This window comes from Mercenaria mercenaria, chromosome 12, assembly GCF_021730395.1.
Source record: "Mercenaria mercenaria strain notata chromosome 12, MADL_Memer_1, whole genome shotgun sequence".
NCBI classification, from domain to species: domain Eukaryota; kingdom Metazoa; phylum Mollusca; class Bivalvia; order Venerida; family Veneridae; genus Mercenaria; species Mercenaria mercenaria.
Genome location: NC_069372.1, coordinates 11,234,471 through 11,260,088, shown reverse-complemented (window position 1 = coordinate 11,260,088; position 25,618 = coordinate 11,234,471). Strand labels below are relative to the sequence as shown.

At 36.1% G+C, this 25,618-nt stretch overlaps 2 protein-coding genes across 3 annotated transcripts; both read left to right on the top strand.

The window, feature by feature from the left end:
* The first annotated feature begins 2,064 nt into the window (after positions 1-2,064).
* On the top strand, positions 2,065-4,882 carry LOC128547096 (perlucin-like protein). The gene is made up of 4 exons (XM_053518817.1): positions 2,065-2,440; positions 2,860-2,939; positions 3,872-3,968; positions 4,424-4,882. Exons 1-4 carry the CDS (start codon positions 2,134-2,136, stop codon positions 4,645-4,647), a joined length of 708 nt encoding a protein of 235 aa, XP_053374792.1. The 5' UTR covers positions 2,065-2,133; the 3' UTR covers positions 4,648-4,882.
* Positions 4,883-9,403: 4,521 nt separating this feature from the next.
* Positions 9,404-24,243, top strand: LOC128547221 (uncharacterized). 2 transcript variants are annotated; one of them, XM_053519194.1, is made up of 5 exons: positions 9,404-9,516; positions 18,207-18,319; positions 21,380-21,614; positions 22,147-22,311; positions 22,773-24,243. In XM_053519194.1, exons 2-5 carry the CDS (start codon positions 18,282-18,284, stop codon positions 24,024-24,026), a joined length of 1,692 nt encoding a protein of 563 aa, XP_053375169.1. In that variant the 5' UTR covers positions 9,404-9,516; positions 18,207-18,281; the 3' UTR covers positions 24,027-24,243. The 2 variants fall into 2 exon arrangements, with proteins under 2 accessions (XP_053375169.1, XP_053375168.1); XM_053519193.1 differs by lacking the exon at positions 9,404-9,516 and adding an exon at positions 14,325-14,555.
* The last annotated feature ends 1,375 nt before the right edge of the window (positions 24,244-25,618 follow it).

The following is a 25,618-nucleotide window of genomic DNA, read 5'->3' as shown; positions in this document are numbered from 1 at the left end:
TCCCCTTCCGCCATTGACGCCATTTGCAAAATCAAGGGGAGGTCACCCTAACTGATTTAATTTTTTTCCAAACACAGTTACTTCTCCTTCCGCCATTGACGCCATTTGCAAAATCAAGGGGAGGTTACCCTAACTGACTATTCTTTTTCCAAAGACGGTAACTTCCCCTTCCGCCATTGATGCCATTTGCAATATCAAGGGGAGATCACCATAACTTATTTAAATTTTTTTCCAAAGATGGTAACTTCCCCTTCTGCTATTGACGCCATTTGCAAAATCAAGGGGAGGTTACCATAACTGATTTAAATTTTTTCTAAAGACGGTAACTTCCCCTTCCGCCATTGACGCCATTTGCAAAATCAAGGGGAGGTCACCCTAACTGACTTATTTTTTGCAGAACACCGTAACTTCCCTTTCCGCCATTGACGCCATTTGCAAAATCAAGGGGAGGTTACCCTATTTTTTTTCAAAAAACGGCAACTTCCCCTTCCTCAATTGACGCCATTTGCAAAATCAAGGGGAGGTCACCCTAACTGACTTATTTTTTGCAGAACACGGTAACTTCCCCTTCCGCCATTGACGCCATTTGCAAAATCAAGGGGAGGTTACCCTAACTGACTATTTTTTTAACAAAAATGGTAACTTACCCTTCCGCCATTGACGCCATTTGCAAAATCAAGGGGAGGTTACCCTAACTGACTTATTGTTTTCCAGAAACGATAACTTCCCCTTCCGCCATTGACGCCATTTGCAAAATCAAGGGGAGTTTACCCTAACTGACTAATTTTTTAGCAGAACACGGTAACTTCCCCTTCCGCCATTGACGCCATTTGCAAAATCAAGGGGAGGTTAACCTAACTGACTATTTTTTTTCCAAAAACAGTAACTTCCCCTTACGCCATTTGCAAAATCAAGGGGAGGTCACCCTAACTGACTTATTTTTTGCAGAACATGGTTACTTCCCCTTCCACCACTGACGCCATTTGCAATATCAAGGGGGGCAGGTACCCTGACTCAACTTTTCTCCAAATTTAGTTACTTCCCCTACCATATTTGACGCCATTTGCAAAATTTACCCTAATATACATGTACTTCTTTTTTCCATCTTACCATTCATTGACGTCATTTGCTAAAACAAGGGGAGCAGGCTTGATATTTTTTACATCAAGCAGTTACGCAAAATATAAAATTTCATTTAGAAAGAGTCACTTATGCAAATCTAATTTAGGCGATTTTATTGTTTTCTTAAAATCGGTTAATTATTGAGAAATTATCTTTCTTCTGTCTTGAAAAACAACATCTGATTGACCAACGGTTTTATTTAGTTTATATAGGTAGTTTATACTAATTTATTTTAGGTCGATTGTGAATTTAGTGATTTAGTTTAAAATCTGTTGGTCTTACAGCTCGTACAGCTGAAATAAAGCTTGCTGATTTTGGTTTGTAATAGTCAGATGCTAAACCCTTACCCTGCTGGCGGCATGTGATTCTGCCTTTGTGACCAGTGCAGACCAAGATCAGCCTGCACATCCGTGCAGTCTGACCAAGGTCTCTACTGTTCGCAAGTCAGTATCTTTTTGATAAGTACCCCTTTTAACAGTTGATGGTACTGTCCAAATTGAAAGGTGGACAAGTTTAAAATGGTGTGAATATGATATTAAACATAAAAAAGTGGACGTATTTTGTACATGTAATTTATTTTCTCAAAAAGATACTTTTTTTAAAGTTTCAGACATGTCGTAAATAACTTGTTTTGCACGGAGAACTTTGTACTAGACAAGGACAGTTAATTCAAAACAGCGTACAATTGTTAATGTTGTAACTATGCAAATACACTAAGTCATTGTCTTCAAGGAACTGCGTTGATATAATAAAGTGGTATTGAACACCTATTAAATACAAACTAAAAGCAAGCAGCGAATTTCAAAGTAGTTTTATTTGATTTTAACATTTCAAATGGAAATGGCACTTCCTTGATTTTTATTTGTCACAAAGGATAGATAGATGTCGATATGAAATATAAAACAAATATAACATGACGTAATCAAATCTAATCGAATTTCAAAACTTTTCAGTGCAAATGTTCTCCAACAGTACAGCAAACAATTAAGAAATAGGAAAATATGATGAAAGATGGTGAGGTTGCTGGTTGTTGTTGTGTACCTTTCCTTGACATACGGAAAAGTTGAAGCTGATAAATGGACTTTGTTTCAACGGAAGGAGTCTTTAGACGGAAAGATGTGTAAATATACAAATTTCGCGTTTACTAATGACTCTGTCCACGACAAAACTGTGTGTCTATTCGAATGTACGAATCACGTTAACTGTGGGAGCATTTTTCACGTGCAGCATACTGGAAATTGTACGGGATGCACAGAAAGCTACGATATTGTGAGTCCGACAGGGCTAGCTGCAGGTTCCGTGTACTATGGTCCCGCCAGTAAGTACTCTCTCTCTCTCTCTCTCTCTCTCTCTCTCTCTCTCTCTCTCTCTCTCTCTCTCTCTCTCTCAAAACAGATGAAGTGGGTGCAAAATCCCGAATTTTCTTATATCCCGTTTGAATATGAAAAAAAAGGATTAAACAGTGTGACTTGTTCGAAGTTAGTAGCCGTGTAAAACGTTTGTTTAAAAGTCATCCCTGTATTCAGATTATAATTAAGAGTCGAACTCGTGTTGTCATGTTAATTGCATTTCGGGATACCTACTTCAATCTTATAAATAAAAACGAGGAGATAATGTGACTTGCACCATAGGAAATATTAATAATAACAAATCTACAGACAGGTACGTTTTGAAAAAAAAGGTGCCTTTCTTGTGTTATAGCTCGCATAAATATGTCTGGTTTTTATATCATTTTAGGTTGCACGATCGGCTGGCTCAGCATCGGAAGTTCTCGTTACTGCATACTTGACGGCATTATGAATTTTGAAAACGGCGTTGTAAGCTTTATTGTTTCATCATTATTGTAGCTTCTTAATATCAAATATCAATTTAAATATCTTCTTGTACGCTTCTAAGTAGGGTTCCAAATTTCTGTATGTGTCTACAAGGTGCCATATTTTTATAATGATTAGTGTTACGATCTAGGCGTAACTCGAAAGTAAATGCAGTAATAAACTTTAAATAATAAAACAAAACTCATTCAATGAAATATTCAAAATAAAATAGTAAAAACAAAGTATTAATGTATATAACACAAATCACTGTTTTACATAGAATCTTCACTTATGCTGGATTTGTAGCTTTAGTAAAGTTCTACAAAGTTTAATATACACGAGCACAAACATAAATGAGCCGTGCCATGAGAAAACCAACATAGTGCATTTGCGACCAGCATAGATCCAGACCAGCCTGCGCATCCGCGCAGTCTGGTCAGGATCCATGCTGTTCGCTTTCAAAGCCTATTGCAATTAGAGAAACCGTTAGCGAACAGCATGGATCCTGACCAGACTGCACGGATGCGCAGGGTGGTCTGGATCCATGCTGGTCGCAAATGCACAAAGGTTTGTTTTCTTAGGTGCGGCCTAAATTTGTTTAATGATCAATAACGAAAGTACTCCATGACTGGACTACATGTACTTTCCTTTCAACATGTATGAATTTAATGATTTATAAAACTATTACTAGATTACACAAGTATATGATACACATGAAAAACAAGCTGATCATACGTCACTAAATGCAACAAGACCTACTGTTAGGGCTGCCTCCCCTTTGTACCCAAAAGTTTTACCGCATAAAATGTGTGTTTTCTGAGTTTGCCGAGTTTCGCCATCGTATCAGAGGTGAGTGAAATATCACTTTGACATCTGACCACATAATAAGTCTTATACAAATTCTTTTTTGTCAATAGTTTCGAATTGAATTGCAGAAAAATTGCGAATCAATGAAAACCCACGTTGTTACAGTTGAAGATATGGATGAAAACAACGATTTGAAATCAATGATCAACTCTATGGCATTTTCTGGTATGTATAAACGTGTTTATTTGATGTTTTCCAGCGGTTTAATATTATGTTATTAGGTAGAAGATTTCATACTGGCTTTGTTACTTGACCGAGGACTGAAGAATTTGCCATTGCTGTTAAGCCAAGGCCTGTACGACGGTCTAAGGCCAAATAATAAAGCCAGAATGATATTACAATGTACATGTAATGTGTAATCAGTCTTAATAAAACGCAGTGTTGGTACATTGTAGTTTGATGCTGAAACAGTGTAAATCTCAGCATCTTAATGCAGTCTGACAACAAAAGTTAAACATACTATCGTTAAAATAGATAAATTCATTTACACTATATATATTATTCGTGCAAATTTGGATATAATTTTTCGCGACAGGTTCATAAAAAGGCATTTTTTTTTTTAAATTTTCATGAATAAGTATGGTGTCAAACGTGTTATAACTAAAGTCTATATATTTCAGGAGATGTTTCCGCTTTTTATATTGGATTCACAGACGTTGCTGTAGACGGGATTTGGACCGAGTACGGTACTACGGACGAAATAGGCTTTAAGGACTGGGGACCCGGCGAACCAAATTTGGGCACCAGCGAAAACTGTGCGGCGCTGTATGTCCCCTATAACTTGCAGTGGATAGATATAGGATGCAACAATGAGCTTAAAATCATCTGTGAGAAGGAAACCTGAGTTTTACTGAAAATGTTTTTGCCGTTGTATTTTTGTTTGTTAAGACAGTGCTCTAATAAAACGCAAGATGATAATGACATTGATAATAAAACAATTTTATATTCATTTACAAATATATTCCATTAAGATGGCATTAACAAGGTCAATAATGCAATGACTGTTTGATAATTTTATTGATTTTAAAAGTGATTTGAATGAAAGTAAAATGTTCCTTGCGTACAGTTATAAATGCAGATTTAGTATAAAAATGTCACTTTTATTATTGTTATTATTAATATATTAAGATTTGCACCGGCTGCAAAATCGATGCCTATGCAAAACTAGATAACATAATTTGCACCCGGCTGCAATATCGATGCCTATGCAAAAGCAGATAACATAATTTGCACCCGGCTGCAAAATCGATGCCTATGCAAAAGCAGATAACATAATTTGCACCCGGCTGCAAAATCGATGCCTATGCAAAAGCAGATAACATAATTTGCACCCGGCTGCAAAATCGATGCCTATGCAAAAGCAGATAACATAATACGCTTTCTTCCCCGCAAAATAACTGTTTTTGAATTGAGAAATTTGCTATGAGAACAAAGATCAACTATCAGTGTATCCAGTTTTATCAATATTGCATAAACGATATCACTACTGTTAAATTGTCATTAACAGAGTCACCTGGCGTGTGAGGTGGTGTTGGGGACCGGGGGATGGGGGTGGCAAACGGCTGGATTTCGCCTGCATGGATAAAATCAATAGAAACGCCAGTCCGGTGTGCAAGAATAAAATAGTATGTCCAGTTGGGAATATCAGGTCCGAGTAACTGTCTGGTGGGAAAGAGGGAGACTGTATAAGATATGTCATGCTTTCACGTGTTTACGCCGGTGCTGGAAAAACTCGTCTTACACCAGAGTGTAAAATGATAGTATTTATAATCGCTAAAGGAAACTTACGTTTGTAAATCCTTCAGACATTTTAGCTGGTGGATAATGAACGATACAGAGTACGCTCCAATTAGAGGGGCTTCCCTGGTTCTTTCACGTACCAAGTGTAAAACACCCATTAAATTGGAGGAGCTTGTATCGAAGTCGAGACCTCTGGTTTCGTAGACAGACAATGTTACCACAGTGGATCATTGCGTCCCCTCGTAGTGTTGGATGACTCTCGCGATATAGTGTAATTTGGTTCTCTTTTGTTATTAGTATATTACAAAAAATAAAAAAATGCCGACACGACTGAAGTTTGAACCGCTGTCCAGAGTTTTTATATTAGACAAACACCTTGCACCACTGAACCACGGTGTTTCTCTCTTGCACTTGAACTGGAATAAAGTATCGTGACTTGATTAGGAGAAGCACAAGTACATTGTAACCGGTGTGCTTTGCTGTTTATTTCAGAATATTTTGGAAGCCGTTTATCAGGACACATACTTCTATACATGACCATATGAGCCGCGCCATGAGAAAACCAACATAGTGGCATTGCGACCAGCATGGATCCAGACCAGCCTGCGCATCCGCGTAGGCTGGTCTGGATCCATGCTGGTCGCAAAGCCACTATGTTGGTTTTCTCATGGCGCGGCTCATATAACGTGAATGAGACAATAGCCCAATGTCCAGTTTACCTATGTGTGCCGTTACTTGCGGAGAAAAGGTTTGTACTAGTACAGAATCCAGGAACACTAGTTAGGTTCACTGCCCGCCGTTACATAACTGAAATAATGTTGAAAAACGGCGTTAAACCCAAAACAAACAAACAAACAATTAAAACCTATGTGCGTCAATGAAAATCGGACTGGTTCTTGATTTTATAGTCCTAGGCATAATTCCTAGGCGCGAGTTATATACACCACGCGTCATTCAGACCTCCATGGAATACCAGTACAAATTAAGGCACTGCTCCAGTAGCCAGCAACAAATCGCGGTTTAGAAGTATCCACGAACATAAGTAGGAAAATAGAATCCTTAGTTGTTAATAAGATGTATAAATCTATGCTCTGTCAGTGTGCTAAAACCAAACTTTCACCATATCATGGGTAGGTTACAATGACCTATATATGCAAAATGTAGTCAATGTCACTACATGTACTTCCTGCTTGACATAAATTTCGGATTTTTGAAGAAAAGTGGTCCTATAACAGTTGTTATACTCATTGAAATAGTAAACACTTCAAATCAAATACATAAAGCTGCTTTAAAACAGAAGTTTAAACATCATTAATCTGTTGAAAAGTAGGTTAGAGACCGTAAAATTATTGTTAAGTCAGTCAATTTTGAAATATAGGTGGTAGTGAGTCTTTGGAGTACTTTAAAGTCTAACGGATGCATTACAAACACTCACCAGAATAGTATTTCATCGTTAATTTGCCGCTTGCAAACCGCTGCATGCAGTCGCCATTCAGTAAATAAAATTTATGCAAGCTCCGTAGCATTGGCTCCATATAACCAAGGTATATATCTTACACTCACTTTATGAGCTCTGTTTGATAAAGTAGTAAATCAAATCAAACCCAACACGTATCTTTGATTGAAATCTGTCATTAATATCAAAATGACTAATTTGAAAACACAATTAACAATAAAGGTTCTGTTACAGCTCATACATAATATGTGAATAGGTGACTAATTTTATCAAGAAAGACAAATATTAACAGTTGATATGCATCATAAAAGGTGGGGATCTAACCTTTTGCCAAAAGCAATGAATGATAGTCTTAAACTAGGAAAATACGAAATACATATCCATTAATTAACAATGATCAGTATAATTATTATGTTGAATGTCAGTCTTATAGTCAAAAAGCAATGGCACAATAAACTAGCATAATAATAACAGCACGCTGAATGTCAGCCTTATAGTTAAAAGTAATGATATCAATATATTTATATTAACATGTGAAGTATCAATACAACATATAAAATTTTATGTTGAATGCCATGCTAACAATTAAGAAGTATGAGAAATATCTATTATAACAATGACTACCATATTTTGAACATCAGTTTTAAAAATAAAAAAATGAAAGACAAAATTTACAAGCAACAAAAATTGACTGGCACATGTTGAACTATCTACAACTATAGGTATACTGAGCATACCAGGGATGAGAGGGAGGGTTTGAAGTTCTTGATAATTGCCCCGTAAGCTTTTTGTGCTCCGCAATTGAATAATATTAAAACCGTACCGTCCCGTACTTGCATAAATATATTTATTTTTCAATAAATCTGTATTTATGCAAGCTCCGTAGCATTGGCTCCATATAACCAAGGTAAAATATCTTACACTCACTTTATGAGCTCTGTTTGATGATGTAGTAATCAAATCAAAACCCAACACGTATCTTTGGGTTGAAATCTGTCTTTAATATCTAAATGACTAATTTGAAAACACAATTAACAATAAATGGTTCTGTTACAGCATCATACATAATATGGATAGGTTTACTAAATTTTATCAAGAAAAGACAAATATTACCCGTTGAATATGCATCAATCAAAGGTGGGGATCTAACCTTTATGCCACATATTGCAAAAACATAATAAATGGATTTCATTTATTAAGTTATTAGCAATAACCCCATCCTCTGTATCTATAAGAAGACCCTTTGAAAGCATTGAATGCAACCAAACAACCTAACAGCAGGCTTGGTTTCACTGAGTCTATTCGTGAGAGGTATTGCAATGTGCAACACCAAGCATGACTTTATCGTAAAATTGAATGTACTCCACGATCCCAAAGGACATGAAAAAAATAACAGCAACAAGTCAAAGCCACGTTGGTGAAAATGCCTAAACCGCGATGGCGAAAAGTAGAAACAACGAAATCGCGATGGTGAAAAGTCGATACTACGATGGTGAAAAGTCGAAACTACTATGGCGAAATGTCGAAACTGCAGTAGTAAAAACTCGAAACCAAAATGACGAAAATTCGAAACTAAGATGTGGAAAAGTCGAAACTACAGAAGTGAATGTCGAAACAGCGATAGTGAAAAGTATAAAGCGTGGTGAAGAAAAGTTGAAACTATTATAATGGTGAAAAGTCGAAACCAGGATGACAAAAAGTCGAAACTAAGATGTTGAAAATTCAAAACTACGACGATGAATTGTTAAAACTGTGATGGTAAAAAGTAGGAAGCACGATGATGAAAAGTCGAACCAACGAAGCAGCGATGGTTGAAAGTCGAAACTACGATGGTGATAAGTTGAAACTACCAAGATAAAATGTCGAAACTGTGATATTAATAGTTGAAACCACGATACTACGATGGTGATAAGTCGAAACCACGATAACAAAGCATAGAAACGAAGATGGTGAAAGGTTGAAGCTACGAAAGTGAAATGTCGAAACTGCGATAGTTAAAATAGAAAGAACGATGATGAAAAGCTGATACTACAAAGTAGAAAAACAACGAAACCACGTTGGTGAAAAGTCGAAACTACGATAAAGAAAGTTCGAAATAATATCGTAATTTTGTTGTTTCCATATTGCCACTATCGTGGTTTTTACTTTTCACCAATACTATTTTAACTTTGTAGTTTCGCTGATCCGACTTTCAGACATTGTCATTTCGTACTGTCGTGTTTCAAGTTTTTAATATGCGACGACGGCCCTAACAGGCAATCGTAAAATGGACTTATAAGTTAATATAACAAAATGGATAATTGTCAACATATCTAAAATTATTTTCGCGTCATTTCCTATCAGTTCTTTCCCACTGAATAAAATCCAAATTATCTATCGTAATGTTTCTTTATCATACATAATATTCCTAAACTCTATGCGACCCGCTAATACATTTTTATCCCATAGATTACAGAAGGTATAAGTAAGACAGGGCGCTGTCAATTCTTATCGTATATTGATTTAGGAGTATAACAGGTAAATGTTGGTTTTTTTTCTTAATTTGTACTTTTTGGCGTTTTGACTATCTTTTTTAAAAAAACTGTACTTGTCATTTTATTTATTTATTTATTTATTATGCTAGGTTTTACGTTCTATGACGCTACCACCATCCGTCTGGTTACGTATGTCGGTAAACGGTTAAATTTTGCGCCTCAGCTGTTACAGTGCTATACATGCCTGCCGTAAAAATTGAAAGTGGTAAAAGCTACATACATCATTCGAATTTAACTGTAACAAAGTGAACGGACACTGTTACATGCCTGCCGTAAAAATTGAAAGTGGTAAAAGCTACATACATCATCCGAATTTAACTGTAACAAAGTGAACGGACACTGTTACATGCCTGCCGTAAAAATTGAAAGTGGTAAAAGCTACATACATCATCCGAATTTAACTGTAACAAAGTGAACGGACACTGTTACATGCCTGCCGTAAAACTTGAAAGTGGTAAAAGCTACAAACATCATCCGAATTTAACTGTAACAAAGTGAATGGACACTGTTACATGCCTGCCGTAAAAAATTGAAAGTGGTAAAAGCTACAAACATCATCCGAATTTTAACTGTAACAAAAGCTCTTAAAATTCGTTAAGTATCACAATTTTTCTCCGAGTTTACTTTAACCTAAACATTGAATGTAACATCATGTAAGGTAAGGTTGTAGTGAAGTTTTAACGGTAAAGTTGTAACAGATATGTTTCGCTCTTACATTTAAGACAAACTCTTTTAAATGTAGCGGGGCCTCCGTGACTGGATTTTTAAGTCGCTGGCTTTGTATCACTTGCCCCTAGCTGATGTAGGTTGTAGACCTCTCTTTGGTATAGAATTTCTCATGCAAGAGATCCATCCAGCTGGCTTCTAAAAAGTAGGTGGTTCCACCCAGGTGCCCATCCGTGTCTGAAAGCCAGAAAGGTCGACATACGGTCTAGGTTGTGTTGGTGAACTCTTAACCCAACATAAACAACACAAAAACTTTAAGTCGTTTCGCACGATATTGGTACCATATTCAAAAATACAACAGCATTGTGTTAAATATTACATTGCTTTTTACCACAAAACAACTTAGAAAATACTCTTATTTCCTGCCAAACGTAAACGTCTTTCCTGGTGGTAGTCTAATTTTAAAAGTTCTAACGTTTCAAAATATTTTTATATGTAGAGATTGGCAGGCGTGATTACACTGAAGTACTTCAAAAACAAAGGACGGAAATTGACGTGTCTGAAACTTGTTTATACTGGAACAGAATCAATACAAAACGCTTGTAGTTCTGCTGTAGCATATTTCATTCATTGATCACATGGTAGAAAGGTTTTTAAACAAAATATACTGATGCCGAAGCCTCTTACTTTCTTCACTTATTTATAGTCTACATAGATATAATGGCGTATTTATAGTGAAGTTTCCGACAAAACCGAAAAATAACTTGACATGTTTACGTAAAAAAGTTCATCTATACTTTTCCCGGCGTATTATTAAATTTTGTGTGTTGCACTTACAAATGCACCAGCTAAGGCAACGGAAAGAACTGGTGTGCAATATATTTGAGGTGGTATTGGCGTGTTTTAAATGACAAAACAGGCTATAAAACCTGAAATATGTCATACTTCTGCTCTGACTTCTTACAAAGTATGCAAAATGCACCACAAGTTTGCCAAAATATCCCCCAAAGACAAAAACTGAATACGTTTAGATATAATAAAGACCAACAGCATCAAGGCAATTTCATCGAGTTCTCGTTTTATAATACTAGCAAAATCGTAACCTCTACATTTCAACACATCTCCACCATACCCAACCACATCACTAACACATCCCCACCATACCCAACCACATCCCTAACACATCCCCACCATACCCACCACATCACTAACACATCTCCACCATACCCAACCACATCACTAACACATCCCCACCATACCCAACCACATCCCTAACACATCCCCACCATTACCACCACATCCCTAACACATCCCCATCATACCCCACCACATCACTAACACATCCCCACCATACCCAACCACATCCCTAACACATCCCCACCATACCCACCACATCACTAACACATCCCCACCATACCCCACCACATCACTAACACATCCCCACCATAAACCCAACCACATCCCTAACATCCCCACAAAACCCACCACATCACTAACACATCCCCCCATACCCCACCACACATAACACATCCCCACCAACCCCACCACATCATAACACCATCCCCCCATACCCCACCAAAATCACTAACACATCCCACATACCAACACATCCTAACACATCCTACCATACCCCACCACATCCCTACACATCCCCACCATACCCAAACCCCATCACTAACCATCCCCACCTTTCCCCCCCACATCACTACACATCCCTACCAAACCCCACCACATCCCTAACACATCCCCAAACCCTACCCCCCCACATCACTAAACCCCATCCCCCCCAACCCAACCACATCACTAACACATCCCCACAACCCCAACCCCACCCTAACACATCCCCACCATACCCACCACATCACTAACACATCCCCACCATACCCCACCACATCACCACCATACCCCACCACATCACTAACACATCCCCACCATACCCACCACATCACTAACACATCCCCACCATACCCCACCACATCACTAACACATCCCCACCATAACCACCACATCCCTAACACATCCCCACCATAACCAACCAACATCACTAACACATCCCACCATACCCAACCACAACAAATAACACTCCCCACCATACCCACCACATCACTAACACATCCCCACCATACCCACCACATCACTAACACATCCCCACCATACCCCACCACATCACTAACACATCCCCACCATACCCACCACATCACTAACACATCCCCACCATACCCAACCACATCACTAACACATCCCCACCATACCCCACCACATCACTAACACATCCCCACCATACCCACCACATCACTCACACATCCCCACCATACCCAACCACATCACTAACACATCCCCACCATACCCACCACATCACTAACACATCCCCACCATACCCCACCACATCACTAACACATCCCCACCATACCCACCACATCACTAACACATCCCCACCATACCCCACCACATCACTAACACATCCCCACCATACCCAACCACATCACTAACATCCCTACCATACCCCACCACATCACTAACATCCCTACCATACCCCACCACATCACTAACACATTCCCACCATACCTAACCACATCCCTAACACATCCCCACCACATCCCTAACACATCCCCACTATACCCCAGCACATCCCCACCACTGCAGGTTTAGCTATTGAACTGACTTTTGTTTAAACAATGATAAATCAATAGCAATTAAACGCGATCAATCCTAACACCAACAGTAATGCATTTGTATTGTTCATTGACAACTTGTTACATAAATGACAAATCATTAGCTTTGCATGCCAGTATTTTGTAGTTAATATCTAAATTAAGTAACTTCTTTGTGGTTAAATATTATGTACAAATTTACATTAAAATATTTTTCTAGTGTGTCAATATTCTACGGATACCGTTAAGCGACATCCAACACTTTTATTTTAGATATCACATTTTTTTATTCCGCAAAAACGAAATAATATTTCATGACAACGAAATATTATTTCGAAAAAGAAATTTTGCTTTTAAGATATATTTCTCATGTTTGAAATAAATTTTCGTGTTTCCGTGAAGCAATCTGTATTTTTATTTGAATAATTTATTTTTGGAATTTGAAGATAGGAATTATTATTTCGAAAAAAACAACAAAACAAAACGAAATAGTATTTCGTAAAAACGAAGCATTATTGTAAGTATATTAAATCCAAGTTTCTTATCTGAAAAACATGGACGGTTACTACATATAGGTTATGTGAGTACAAAATTAACAAATATATGTGTATTAACAGGTTTATACATTAGCTTTAAAATAGTACACACTGTATACACACATAGCTAAAAACGGTATAAATATAATAAAACAAAATTTCATCTAAAACAAAAGTACGAACTCAATAACATATGATATTACATAAATACGAAATATTACTTTGTTTTGACGAAATATTCATTGAGCGCTTAATATATTATGCTAGATTTTCATTGGCGGTATTTTCAAAATTTGATGTCAAACAAAGATAGAGTTGTTTTAGCATGTGTATGAATTTAATAAACATACATTACCTAAGTAACGATACGAATATAATATCTACTCTGTCATACTTGTCAAAGACCTAAATTGACAAATTTATATTTAGCCAAATTATTATTACTTCCCTTTTAATACCTATCTTGGTTGCGCAACAAGGATAATTGAAAAAGAATGAATTCGGAAGCTATACGCTGTTTAAAAAGTTTGTCTTTCGGTTCAGATTTTTGACATATTCCAATATCTATTACATGAAAATGCAAGCAGTAATTACATGTAAAAATCAAAAGAAATCGTCCGCGTTTTGGATACATCCATGTTTAAGGAGAGTAATCAGTAAAAACAAATTCATAAAATATTTAAAAGTAAATTTCTTAAGGAATCATCGTTATGTAATGAATGGGTCTTTATTTTCGTTAAATAAATCTCTAACAGAATATGCTAATAATGAAAATTGTCATACAATGCAACTTAAATGTAATTGACTAGCTTCGAAATAGAAGTATCGAATGTCACTTTACGGGCTCCGTAAAATTCAAATATTGGGAAACAAATTAAGGTCTGACTATCAATACTTCAGTTTTTTTTCCTTTTGTTGTGATATACTAGATATAATAAAAAGTCAGAACAAAATACTACGACAGAAATCAACATAAAATTCTAATCTTAAAAATAGAGCGTTGTACTTCATTTAGCAAATGGCCGATGTGATTGTCAGATACAAAAACATGACATGCTGGGGGAATGTCACTTGTTGATAGTGTCAAAGATGGGCTTGAAATGATAATTTTATTGATTGTGTTTATTTAAACAAGGAAGTAGAGTAACAGGAAAATACAGTGCGTGTCAGTAAGTACTTAAATTATTTTTGTCATATTTTTTTTTTTTTTTTTTTTTTGCTTTTGAATAGATTGGTGCAGTTTTTTAATGTTTTTTTCCACATAATTGAATATCGATTATTAAATCAGATGTCAATTTTGTCAAAACCCCCGAACCAGTTTATATGAATGAATCTAATTTTAATGTTAATAGCGGTTGCTTACTTATTTTTTTTATTAAACAGAACATAATTTAACGAGAGATTTAATTTTAAAATATATCTTTACACACTAATATAATGTTTACTTTACAATTTTCGGTTTTGTTTGAAAAAAAGAAATAAGAGGGATGTGGGTAGTATGAGATATAGACATATTTACTTTATCATCGGAATTCTGATTTAGATTTACTTTAAAGTTGTCAAATTTCTTTGAGAGTCAACAGTTTTCACACTTTAGTCAACATTACTTGAAGCAAAGCCTGGGATAGTGAACAAAAAGTTAAGGGACATATCTCTATTTTTTAATCTTAAAGACATTTTTCATAGAGTAGGCCGGAATAGAACTTTACAGGCCTACTGAACTACTTTTAGAACGATGTGCATGCATTATCTTTGTTTCAGCAAAAGGTTAAACACTACTAAATCCAGGTTACCTTTTTTCACATAAAATCCACTTACATTTGTAATTTAAAACGTTATTTCGACACCCTCCTCTAGAATATAAGATTTTTAGGTACTTCAGTCAGTACCATAAAGAAGTACATCTGATCTCTACTATAGAAAAAGCAAAGGAAACGTGATGGTTAACTTTTATTTAAGAGTTGCCCTTTAATAAGTACAACTCTCTGAATGTATTCCTTTTCGCTTCTTTCAATGTTATGTCTCTTTTTGAGACATAAAATTCTTACGTCGCCATTCCAATCTGGTATGCGATAGGAGACAGAATACAACAATTTTATACTGATACATATAAGAGTAAAAGAAAACACGATGCCGCTGAGAAAGGGCACAAGGAATGGAAAAAAGATTAGAACTATTTATATTTGGACTTCTTGTGACAAACCTTCGTAGGTCTACATTAGACTAAATGAATAACAAGTTTTCTTTCAAAATGTTTTAAGACACACGAATTTCATGAAGAATGTAATTTTCTCTTCCGTGTATGAATATTTAAATAACTCGTCACACACATTTATTTTGTCGTGCGTAAGACCAAAGGAACGTATGCATGAATGTTTTACGTCTGAAGTTTAGACAGACTTCAAAGAGCAAAACTTTCTGTTTGCTCCGTTATCGTTCAATAAGCCCAGACTGTATTGAAACTTTGCATAGGTGTTTGATGTTTACTTATAGACAGACAAGAAAAACATCAATACAAATATGTTGTAAACAAAGGTATGGCAGATTGAATGTTCGCCGCCCTCAAGTCTAAGTCTCATGCTTTAAATACATTTGTATTGATGATTACAGGCCCGGGACCCATTTAGGATGGATGCAGTGGCCATGTGGTAACACTGTCTGACTACGAAACAAGCGGTTAGTAAGCTCGAGACCCCACTCCGCCAAACTGAATTTGGAGCGTCTTATGGATCTTGCTGTATCCTCCCAAAAACATTTGTACCGTCTTAGGCAGGAGTAAATGAGCTTATAAGCACATACGTCCGGGACCCCTAGCTTTGTGGTCAAGGTCATACGTCTTAGAGACTATATATTTTACGTCATTTTTCTAGCACGGTCTATAACTTTTGTATCATGCATGGATGAAAGAATAATGAAATAGCTTGGCAAAAACCACAATTTCATGGGTGCGTTTTTAATTCACTATTGACCGAAACTCCATGACTAAAGAAGTTTTCTTCAAATGATAGATAATAAATAAGAGGCCGTTTAAGTGTACATAAATAAGAAGACCAGTCTGTTTTTTTATTCATTTATTTTTCATTTTTTGCCTTTATCGTATTTCAACATCAGTCTGAATAATAGCTAGATTTATCAACTTTGCCTTTCTTCGCACCAAAAGTGTTATCATGTTTAACTTACAAATATACCAGATTTACAAGTCCTTTGAAAATCGGCAGTCACTTTGAAAGGCATGTTTTTTATTACAACAAATTAAAAAAGGCGGTATCTAAATCATGTGTCTCTTATCTCATTTACCTAGGAGCGTAAGTAAAGAAAGAGAAAAAACATAGTTTAGTGTGTGTTTCACTATGGTATACTCAAAGGAACACCCCAAATTAAGAAGATCTTCACAGAAAAGATGTTAGATATAATGATATATCTTATTACACGACTTCTTACGTAAAATCACCGTTCCATTATTCGTGTTAATTTATGATTCTTTATATAAATCGCCGGTCTATAGTCTGTGATATTGACCAGTCAATAGTTCAACTCTAAATATTGTTGGGCTGAAGTCGAAATATAACTATTTCTGATGTTATGTAATAAACACTGAATGACTTGCAGGTCAGTAGTTGACCTTTGGTCCTATTTACCAACAAGCTATTCAATAAGAGTATATTGGTCAATAGTTCAACACAAGTTTGTTGAACTAAAGAAAAAAAAGAACAGAAAAAAAACACAATTTGGAAATTCATTTGCAGTGTCATGTAATAAAGCACTTATTGAACGCCTCACCCGCCGGTAGTCAAAACTGTTAGCATTGATCCTTCAGACCTCGGACAAATACTGTGAAATCATTAATATTCGTGGGGGACTAATTTTCGTGGATTTCGTGGTTGAGTCAATCCACGAAATTTAATCCCAACGAACAAGTAAAATTCCCATTCATTTTATGTTCAAAAGTTGAAATCCACGAATTCATATCCCCATGAAATTGCCGTCTTGACCAAAACCACGAAATTTCATGCCCACGAAATAAAATTATTTTAATTTGGACTATTTACCGGCAAGCCATTCAGTAAGCGTATATTCCCGGCTCTCTTTAAAAATTAGAGTTCTCCATGGCCCATTGACCAAGTTCGCTGACCTTGACCTCAAATGAAGCCCTACAATTGGCTTACGGAATGCCGGTGGTTCTACTAAGGTGAAAATGCCTGAGAAAACATGCCAAAAGAGGTCTTCCTCCACTGTTAACAGCTGAAATGTCGCCGCATATCGCCTTAATTGTGGTGTGACATAACACGCACTAACACAAACTGTTCACATCCAGACTAGGAATGTTTCGTATTCGAATAAACAGGAAAATAGTCATGAACACTTTAACAAAAAGCATATTTTTGAGCAAGCTGGCAAACCTCGTAATACTAAAAAATTCGCATTATGATATGGGCGGGATGTCAAATAGAATAAACTTTGTTTATGTTTGTTTTCCCTCCAGAGCTTCCTTATTGTTGAAAGTATGCACAATTGAAACGTTCTATTGACATGAAATGGTTACAAGTACCATAAAAACAGTAGAAATGTAAACGAAGTATTAACCCTTTAATCGCTTAAACCTGGTATTGAGAAATCAGAAATCGTATATATCTATATTGGGCTCGTTATTTATATATAATCAAATCGCTTTCAAAAATTAAAGGCTTGAATATTGACGTTAAGAAAGAAACTATTGTATTACATCTGAATTCTTGCTATAAAAATCTGAGATGTCATTAAGTAGTGAATGGATCATATATATAATAAATTATAATAGTATTTCTCTATCGTTATTTTAGATTTACATTAAGGAGTGGGCTTAAATATTTTAGAGAGATCAGAGTGTTTTTCAAATGAGCTGAAAGCCAAGAAGGATGTATTCAAGATTTAAAGCAGATGCTTTACAAGAGAGGTAAGTAATATTACAATACTTATTCACGCTTTTAAAATAATTATTTATTTCACGGAAATATTATGATTGAATATACCCTGATAAGTTAACAATCTTATTGTTACTGGGTTAATTTATAGTGTGTGAACACAAACAACATTTCTACGCTTTTCTGTCTTCAATAAAAATACTTCGAGAAGATTCAACTGTTCATAGTTCCATACAAGAAAATAAATATATACACATTTAGTACTAAAATCTTTAAAACCCTCATTTTTAATTTTTTGTTATTTCATTAACGTGTACAGGGTGAAGGTAAATTTTGGTTAGAACCAAAAGAAAGAGGCATTTTTTTTTTTATTAAATACATGTATCAACATTCTCTCTTTCATGAACAGCAGATCTCTCGTGAAAACCATATTTTTTGTTGCTGTAATACATAATTTAAAACATATCAGCTTCCTGATTAGTAAAGAAAGATTAGGTCAGGCACGTGAATCAGAATTCATAATAATAAATGCAAATATTCTGCATTGTTTTTTTTTTTCATATAGCGCACCTGTTCAGTGTTTTTCTCCCTCTGCAGTGCATTTCCGTAACTTCATTGCAAGCCCTGCTGAAATTCAACAGCTTCGATGTTCAGTTAGTATTTGTAATTTGAAATATTCAGATTTGTTCATGAAAACGTAGATCATACGTCACAAATACAGTTTACGCTTTCAGTTCTAGCTAATTTTTACCATCTTATGTTAGAAGAGTGAATCTTGTTTCAAACTTTACCTCCATTTTTCCGTTAGTTTCGTTTTAAGGATAATATATAGGTTAAAGACATTAGATTACCTGCCTTGGAATTAAGAATGAAAAGACGTTGAATGGTTAGTAAGGGTCTGCATGCTAAATGCCAGAGGAGTTCCACATCAGTCAGTGATGCAGTACACAGATAACTCTTTGAACCTATTTTCCTCAAAACTATAATAATTCTACCGAGGTTTCGGTTCTGGGATAATTTTCAGGACACTATTTCTTGCATGCCAGACTGGATTTCCCCGTGTTTTTGTCGGTGTTAGAAAAACTCGCCTAACACCCCGGCAGTAAGATGGTTCACTTGCTGCAATTCATGAATAAATGCGTAATTCTACACGCTAATTTAATAAAATAGTGCTCAAAAGAAAAGCATTCGTTATACTTCATTTCTTCTATTAATAAAAGAATACGGCATGCAAGAAAAAAAATCTATCACTAGTTGAAGGTGCGGATGGAAATATTTGGCTCTCGGGTAACTGTTTTGCGACATCTCGGCAGAGCCTCTTTACCGCTTAAATAGTTACCCCCGAGCCAGATATTTCCATCCACACCTTCAGCCAGTGAATATGCAATGCAATCCTGCTTTTGTCACGTGTGGTTCTGGGATAAGTTGTGTGTGAAAAGAACTGGAACCACGATCTAACCCTTGCATGATCGTAAGAGCAGATTAATGCTGTCTGAACACTCAGTTTTGCTGTTATATTTTCTCTGTTATTCCAGCAGGTATAAAAGTTTTGATTTCATTACATATATTCTATTTTAATTTCGATGTTAACAAGATGTGAAACTGGACTGTGCTGGTCCGCCACAAAACTCAATTATCACAGAACCTGCTTTTAACGACAACAGGCTCAGAGAACACTTCAGTATTGTTGTGGTATGGTTTATTATTCGCTACGCCCAGTTGCCATTCTTAGTTTTACAGGCAGTCTTTTTCATTATTGCATCTACATCTTCAGTCGGTTTAAGTTTTACACTTGTTGTCATAACTGTATGGGTGTGTGGTAGATGTTTTTTCAGACTTACCATAAATGTTACTATCAAGGTCGGGTAAAAAGTTACAAAAATTAAAATCTACCTGTTTGACTTTTCTTTATCTATAGCAGAGCTGTGTCATTTGTCGTACGTTTTGCATTGAAATCTCTCGGGATATAGATAAAGTAAGTGTAACAGATAGCATGAGTGTAACCAATGGCGTTGTTAAACACGTCTCAAGCTGTCGCGGTATCTTCTTTTCAAGCTATGACTATCGCGGTATCTTCTTTATCATTTTTCATTATTTACATGCAATAAAATCTAAATCGAAAATGCATGCGTCAAGTATTGGAAATGCAGGTAAAAATCTGCCTTATCTTGTTTGAACGGCTTTAAAGATGACAGCGCATTTTGCATTTCAATTATGTTTGACAGGCCTACTTGACTGTTTGTAACTTTAAGCATATATCAAACTTAAATACCCAAAAAATAATCCAAGAATATGTTTAAGTATGAGTGAAATTCTTAATCTCAGAATATATTCAAATTGCAGATGTATACATTAATCAGCTTTTAAAGGAATTAAAGAAAGAAGGGACAATTTTCATATACAGTTACAAAATGGTAATCAAGTTGACGATAAACAGTACATGAGTCTATTATGATTACAAGAACATATGCTTAGGAGTAATCTTGATTTAAATGTTTCGTTATAATTAAGAAATTTAACTTGTGATATTCTATTAACGTGAATGACATGTAAACCAAAATGTCAAGTTATCACCGTAGATCTATAGCATCACAAACATGCACAAGCTATAAACCTAACGCGATAACTAAATACTATTTAAGTAGTGATTCAAATTCGTAAATCATCCGTAATGAACATAGCTGTATTTATAATTGTGTCTTACAAACAAATTATAGGCGAAAGCCGACAATGGATACAATTGTAATCTAACAGGAAAAATATCTAAATCTCATTTATTTTAACTGCGAGTTTAAATCGGTCAAAAACTGCAGGTTGGTAATCTCAGACACCTGTGTAACTAATCCTCTCACCAACACTCCAGCTTATTAAAAAGTTAATCTTTGATTTATGAAAGAATTGCAGCTGCCTTTAGTAGTCGAATCTCAAATTTCAGTCTTTATTTAACTTTTATTTCATCCATTTCACTGTTATCCCAGTATTATGGCCACCCCAGTATTTAGACCTTCCTCCCCTCCGCAGTTCAAACCACTTTGGGGAATCGTAGGTGGTCACATTAACGGAGTTTAATTGTTACGAATCGATGTTTGCAGCAATACGGAGTCCCCAAAGCCGGCTTCTCAAGTGACGTGCAAAGTTGTTAAACAGTTTCTGGATGGACTGAAGAAAAAGGAAGAACCGAACAAGGCCGCACAATGTCTCGGACAGACAACCAAAGATGACGTCATGCGTTGGGTTGATGAAAATGACCTTGACCTCATGCATCACGTGATTATTCTAAACAACCCCGAAGCAACAGAATATTTACTGTCTCATGGTTATTTTCAGGTAAAGTACATACCTTTTCTAGAAGTCCACAAAATTCAAATTGAAGCAGGACAGTAGCATTACTGAGTCATAAGATAATATGAAGTGCATGTGTAAAGTCATTATGTCTGTACCACTGGCACCATACCAGAAAGAAAAAACCTCTGTACATATGTTATACCCTACCCCTAGGTATACTATTACCTAGGGGTAGGGTATAACATGTACAGAGGCATTTTCTTTCTGGTCTGGTGCCAGTGGTCTGTACCTCATACATACATATTGCTATAATATAAAATGAGAGACATTTAGTAGGCCGGCTGTATAAAATGAGAGATACTCAGAAATGAGAAATATTTAGCAGTTTGAGTGCCGAATTTAATTATTTAGAGCTTAAATATGGAACATAGTTTTCTTGGTTCATACGAACAAACGAAATATGTTCTTAAATTATATACACGAGTCATGAGTTTCAGCTTCATATATAACCGTTTTAATGCAATATACACGTTGCGCATGTTTATGTGGTCAGGATGTACTTCTAACTTTTCAGGCCCCGTTTGAACCGAGGACAAATCTTTACGCCCATCTTGCGTGCTACCTGGGACACAGAACATGCCTGAATATAATTCTCCAGTACCGTAAAGATGATAACAGGCCCAGCAAGAAAATCACCTATAATCAAAATGGAAACGGCGTCACAGAGAGACGGAGAGAGGTAAACAGTAAATGCAGTTTCAGATAAAAGTGTGCGATTTTTCAATGGTGGCGTGCACACTATTCACTCAATATTCAGGGCTAACACTGGCCTCCAAAAAAAATAATAGCCAACTTTTGAACATAAATAAATAGTAGCCAAAACTGATGCAGACCTTTGTGTGCAATTTTTGTAAAAATAAAAACAACAAATTTGAATTTATATATTTTCTTGATTGCTTTAAAAAGTAGCAGGCCCAAGCAATTCAAATATTGTACATGTAACAACTATTATAGCAAATCTTATTTCTAAGCTATATTGTCGACTTTCAGGAACATTACTAATATATTTCATATGTGCATTAAACTTCTGAGGTAAGATTTTTCGAAGTCAAATTAAAGCATACTTAATTATATCCACACACATGTTATGAGATAATTGTCTTGATTTAAGCTGTATGTTTTTTTTTTTTTACATTTCAGATTACGCCCATCGACGTAGCAGCAGAAGCTGGCCATCTTCCATGTGTTAAACAAATTTTGACTCAGTGTGTCATTAAGGACCATGCAGATTTTGCAGAGTATCCTTACGTAGCCCTTGCATGTATACCGCAGTCAGTTCCATCTCTGCAACTTATTCTTAAAAAGGACAAACCTAAAGCAGACGATATCAAAAAGGCGATAGAAGTATCTTTAATGAAAGCCAGTGCTCAGTGCCTTGATCTTTTATTGCAACAGAAAGTCAAAACAGACGATATGTTTGGAAAGAGAAACTTTTTTCACATGTTGTATACATTTAGTCAGACGACACAATTTGGCACAGAGGGTTACAGACGACTACCGGATGTGACCCAAGTTCTCGTGAAGCACAAATACAACGTAAAAGCTGTAAGTCCTCCAAACACTTACCCAGTGTATAGCTTGATAAAGAATGCCGTCTGCGTACATGACTACGTCAACACGAGGCATTACGTCATGTGTCTAAGAATACTTATTGAGGCAGGCGCAGATCCAAATTTCGACGAGACGGAGCAAGAAAGAAAACTGAATGCCCGAGGCATCAAAACTGAACATGGTCGGATGTCGTACAGCTCTGCAATGCACTGTCTGCTCGAGACGGTAGAAATCTTTTCTGATTACCTAGAATCCAAAGCGTTAGGTGTGAGATTCGTCGTTCAAATGGCAGAAGTTCTTATTCAAAACAAGGCACGAATAAACTCAGTCGGAAGAATTGGTGATAAAAATAGTAACAGATTCGGAACAGTACTCCATCAGTTCGCTAAATGTTCAGTTAAACTCGGGGTTGATACTGACATATTTAAATATCTTCTGCGACAAGGAGCTGACCCGAACGCCAAAGATTCAAACGGGAAATACGTCATCAACACATTCTTAGATATTCTGTTCTCAGAGCTCAAAGAACTAAGTTCTCATTCAACACCGCCAGATCATACTGAAAACGTAAACACAATGTTAGGCTTGTCACTTTTTATGACTCGTCAGTGTGTAAAAGACACTTTGGACATACTCAACAAAGAGTTTACCAAACCACCATATCATATGAAGAAATATGTTCAGATAGCACAAAGGCAATTAGCGGAGAGAGCAAAAGAAGTTTGGCCTTTGAAGCGTTTGTGTCGAGTTTTGATATGGGATCTGTGTAAAAGAGACGCTTCCGTTGTAACCAAGCTCCCGACAGACATCGAATCGAGAACATACATATTGCCAAGTATATGAGACCCATTTACTAGACATGCAGCAGAAAACGGCTTATTGTGTACCTATGGCCTTGTCAAATTTCATCATATTACATTTGCCAAAAGTTGTAATGGCTGAAAATCAAACAGATACCAATGTTCAAAAATACCCAAATATTGTATCAAAATGTTTTCATGTCTTTCTTTACATATTATATTTCTATTTATAAATTATTAAATCATTAGTGAAATCCTTATCATGTAGACTGTTCCGAGTGTGTTGCAGGAATTGCAGCATATGCTCCCCAAACTCTGATGTATTTAACGCCATCCTTTGTACCAGGGGCGTTTGAAAGGTAGTAGCAACAGTGGCGGGCTATCCGTATCTCAGTCATTTTCCAAGAAGTGACTAGATATCTATGTGAGACCTTTAAAGTACTCTCCACTTGACTGTACACACTTTTCCAGACGCAAAAGCCACTCAGAAAATGTATTTTGGAAGCACTCTTTAGGTATACTGTTTATACACTGGTTTAGAGCGATTCCAACTGCGCTGCGCGTTTCAAAGCGGCGCCCCCTTAAGGTATCCGATCCACAAATAGGTAAATTTCGATGCCTGGTGACCCCATGATTTTTTGGTATCATTTGAAAGAGTTGTGTCTGCTGAACAAGAATTAATAAATAAAATGACCATAAATAATATGCAAGAATAATTACAGTCCTGTTTTATGACCGCAAAATGATAAATCTTACACTGTAACAACTGGATTTCTGTTGAAGTATCATTGAAGACTATAAAGTAAAAAATTAAAAATTCTATAACATATTTTTATCATGTAATTAATATTTTCTTTTTCAGTAGACAATACACTTTCAAATGATACCAAAATTATATGAGGTTACCAGGCATCAATATTTGATATATTTATATAGCACTGTTATATAGAACTTGCTTATTTGTGGATCGGATACCTTGATAAGCATGATTTATTGTATGGCTTCAACCAAAAGTCACAAGGGGAGAGATCAGGGCTATATGGTCATGCTGGTGGGTGTGGTAAAACCCCAATATAATTATCTTTGAGGTATTCCTGCAGTACGGTTGAACGATGGACCGGGGCGTTGTCATGTAGCAGCTTGATGCCACGCGCCCCTGTCCTTGGACGCTTTTCTGTGTTGTGGTCGAGAACAGCAGAGGAAATGCCAAAAATGCCGTTTGCAAGGGCAGATAACTCTTTTTCAATACCGGTGACCTATGATTTTTTTTGCATATTTTTGTTTCTTAGATGATTGTCCTTCAATATCCAAAGTTTGAAGAAATTCTATTATTGGGGAAAATTTCGCCCATCTCATATACAGGGAATTCTAGCGTACGCCTCTAAAAATTACTTCGAACTGTCGGACTTTCAGAGTTTGAATTCGAATTTCTTATACTCGATATAAAATGCAGTGTTTTTGTTTTTTGTTTTTGAAATTATGATACTGATATAACAAAAGCACCTATAGTGAACATTCTAAACACATTGAAACCCGAGGTATACAGTATTCAAAATCTTCCTTTATTACTTAAAGTCACTAAAGCTTTGGTAAAGAAAAAAACATTTATATGAGAAAGAAGTTTATGGATTTTTT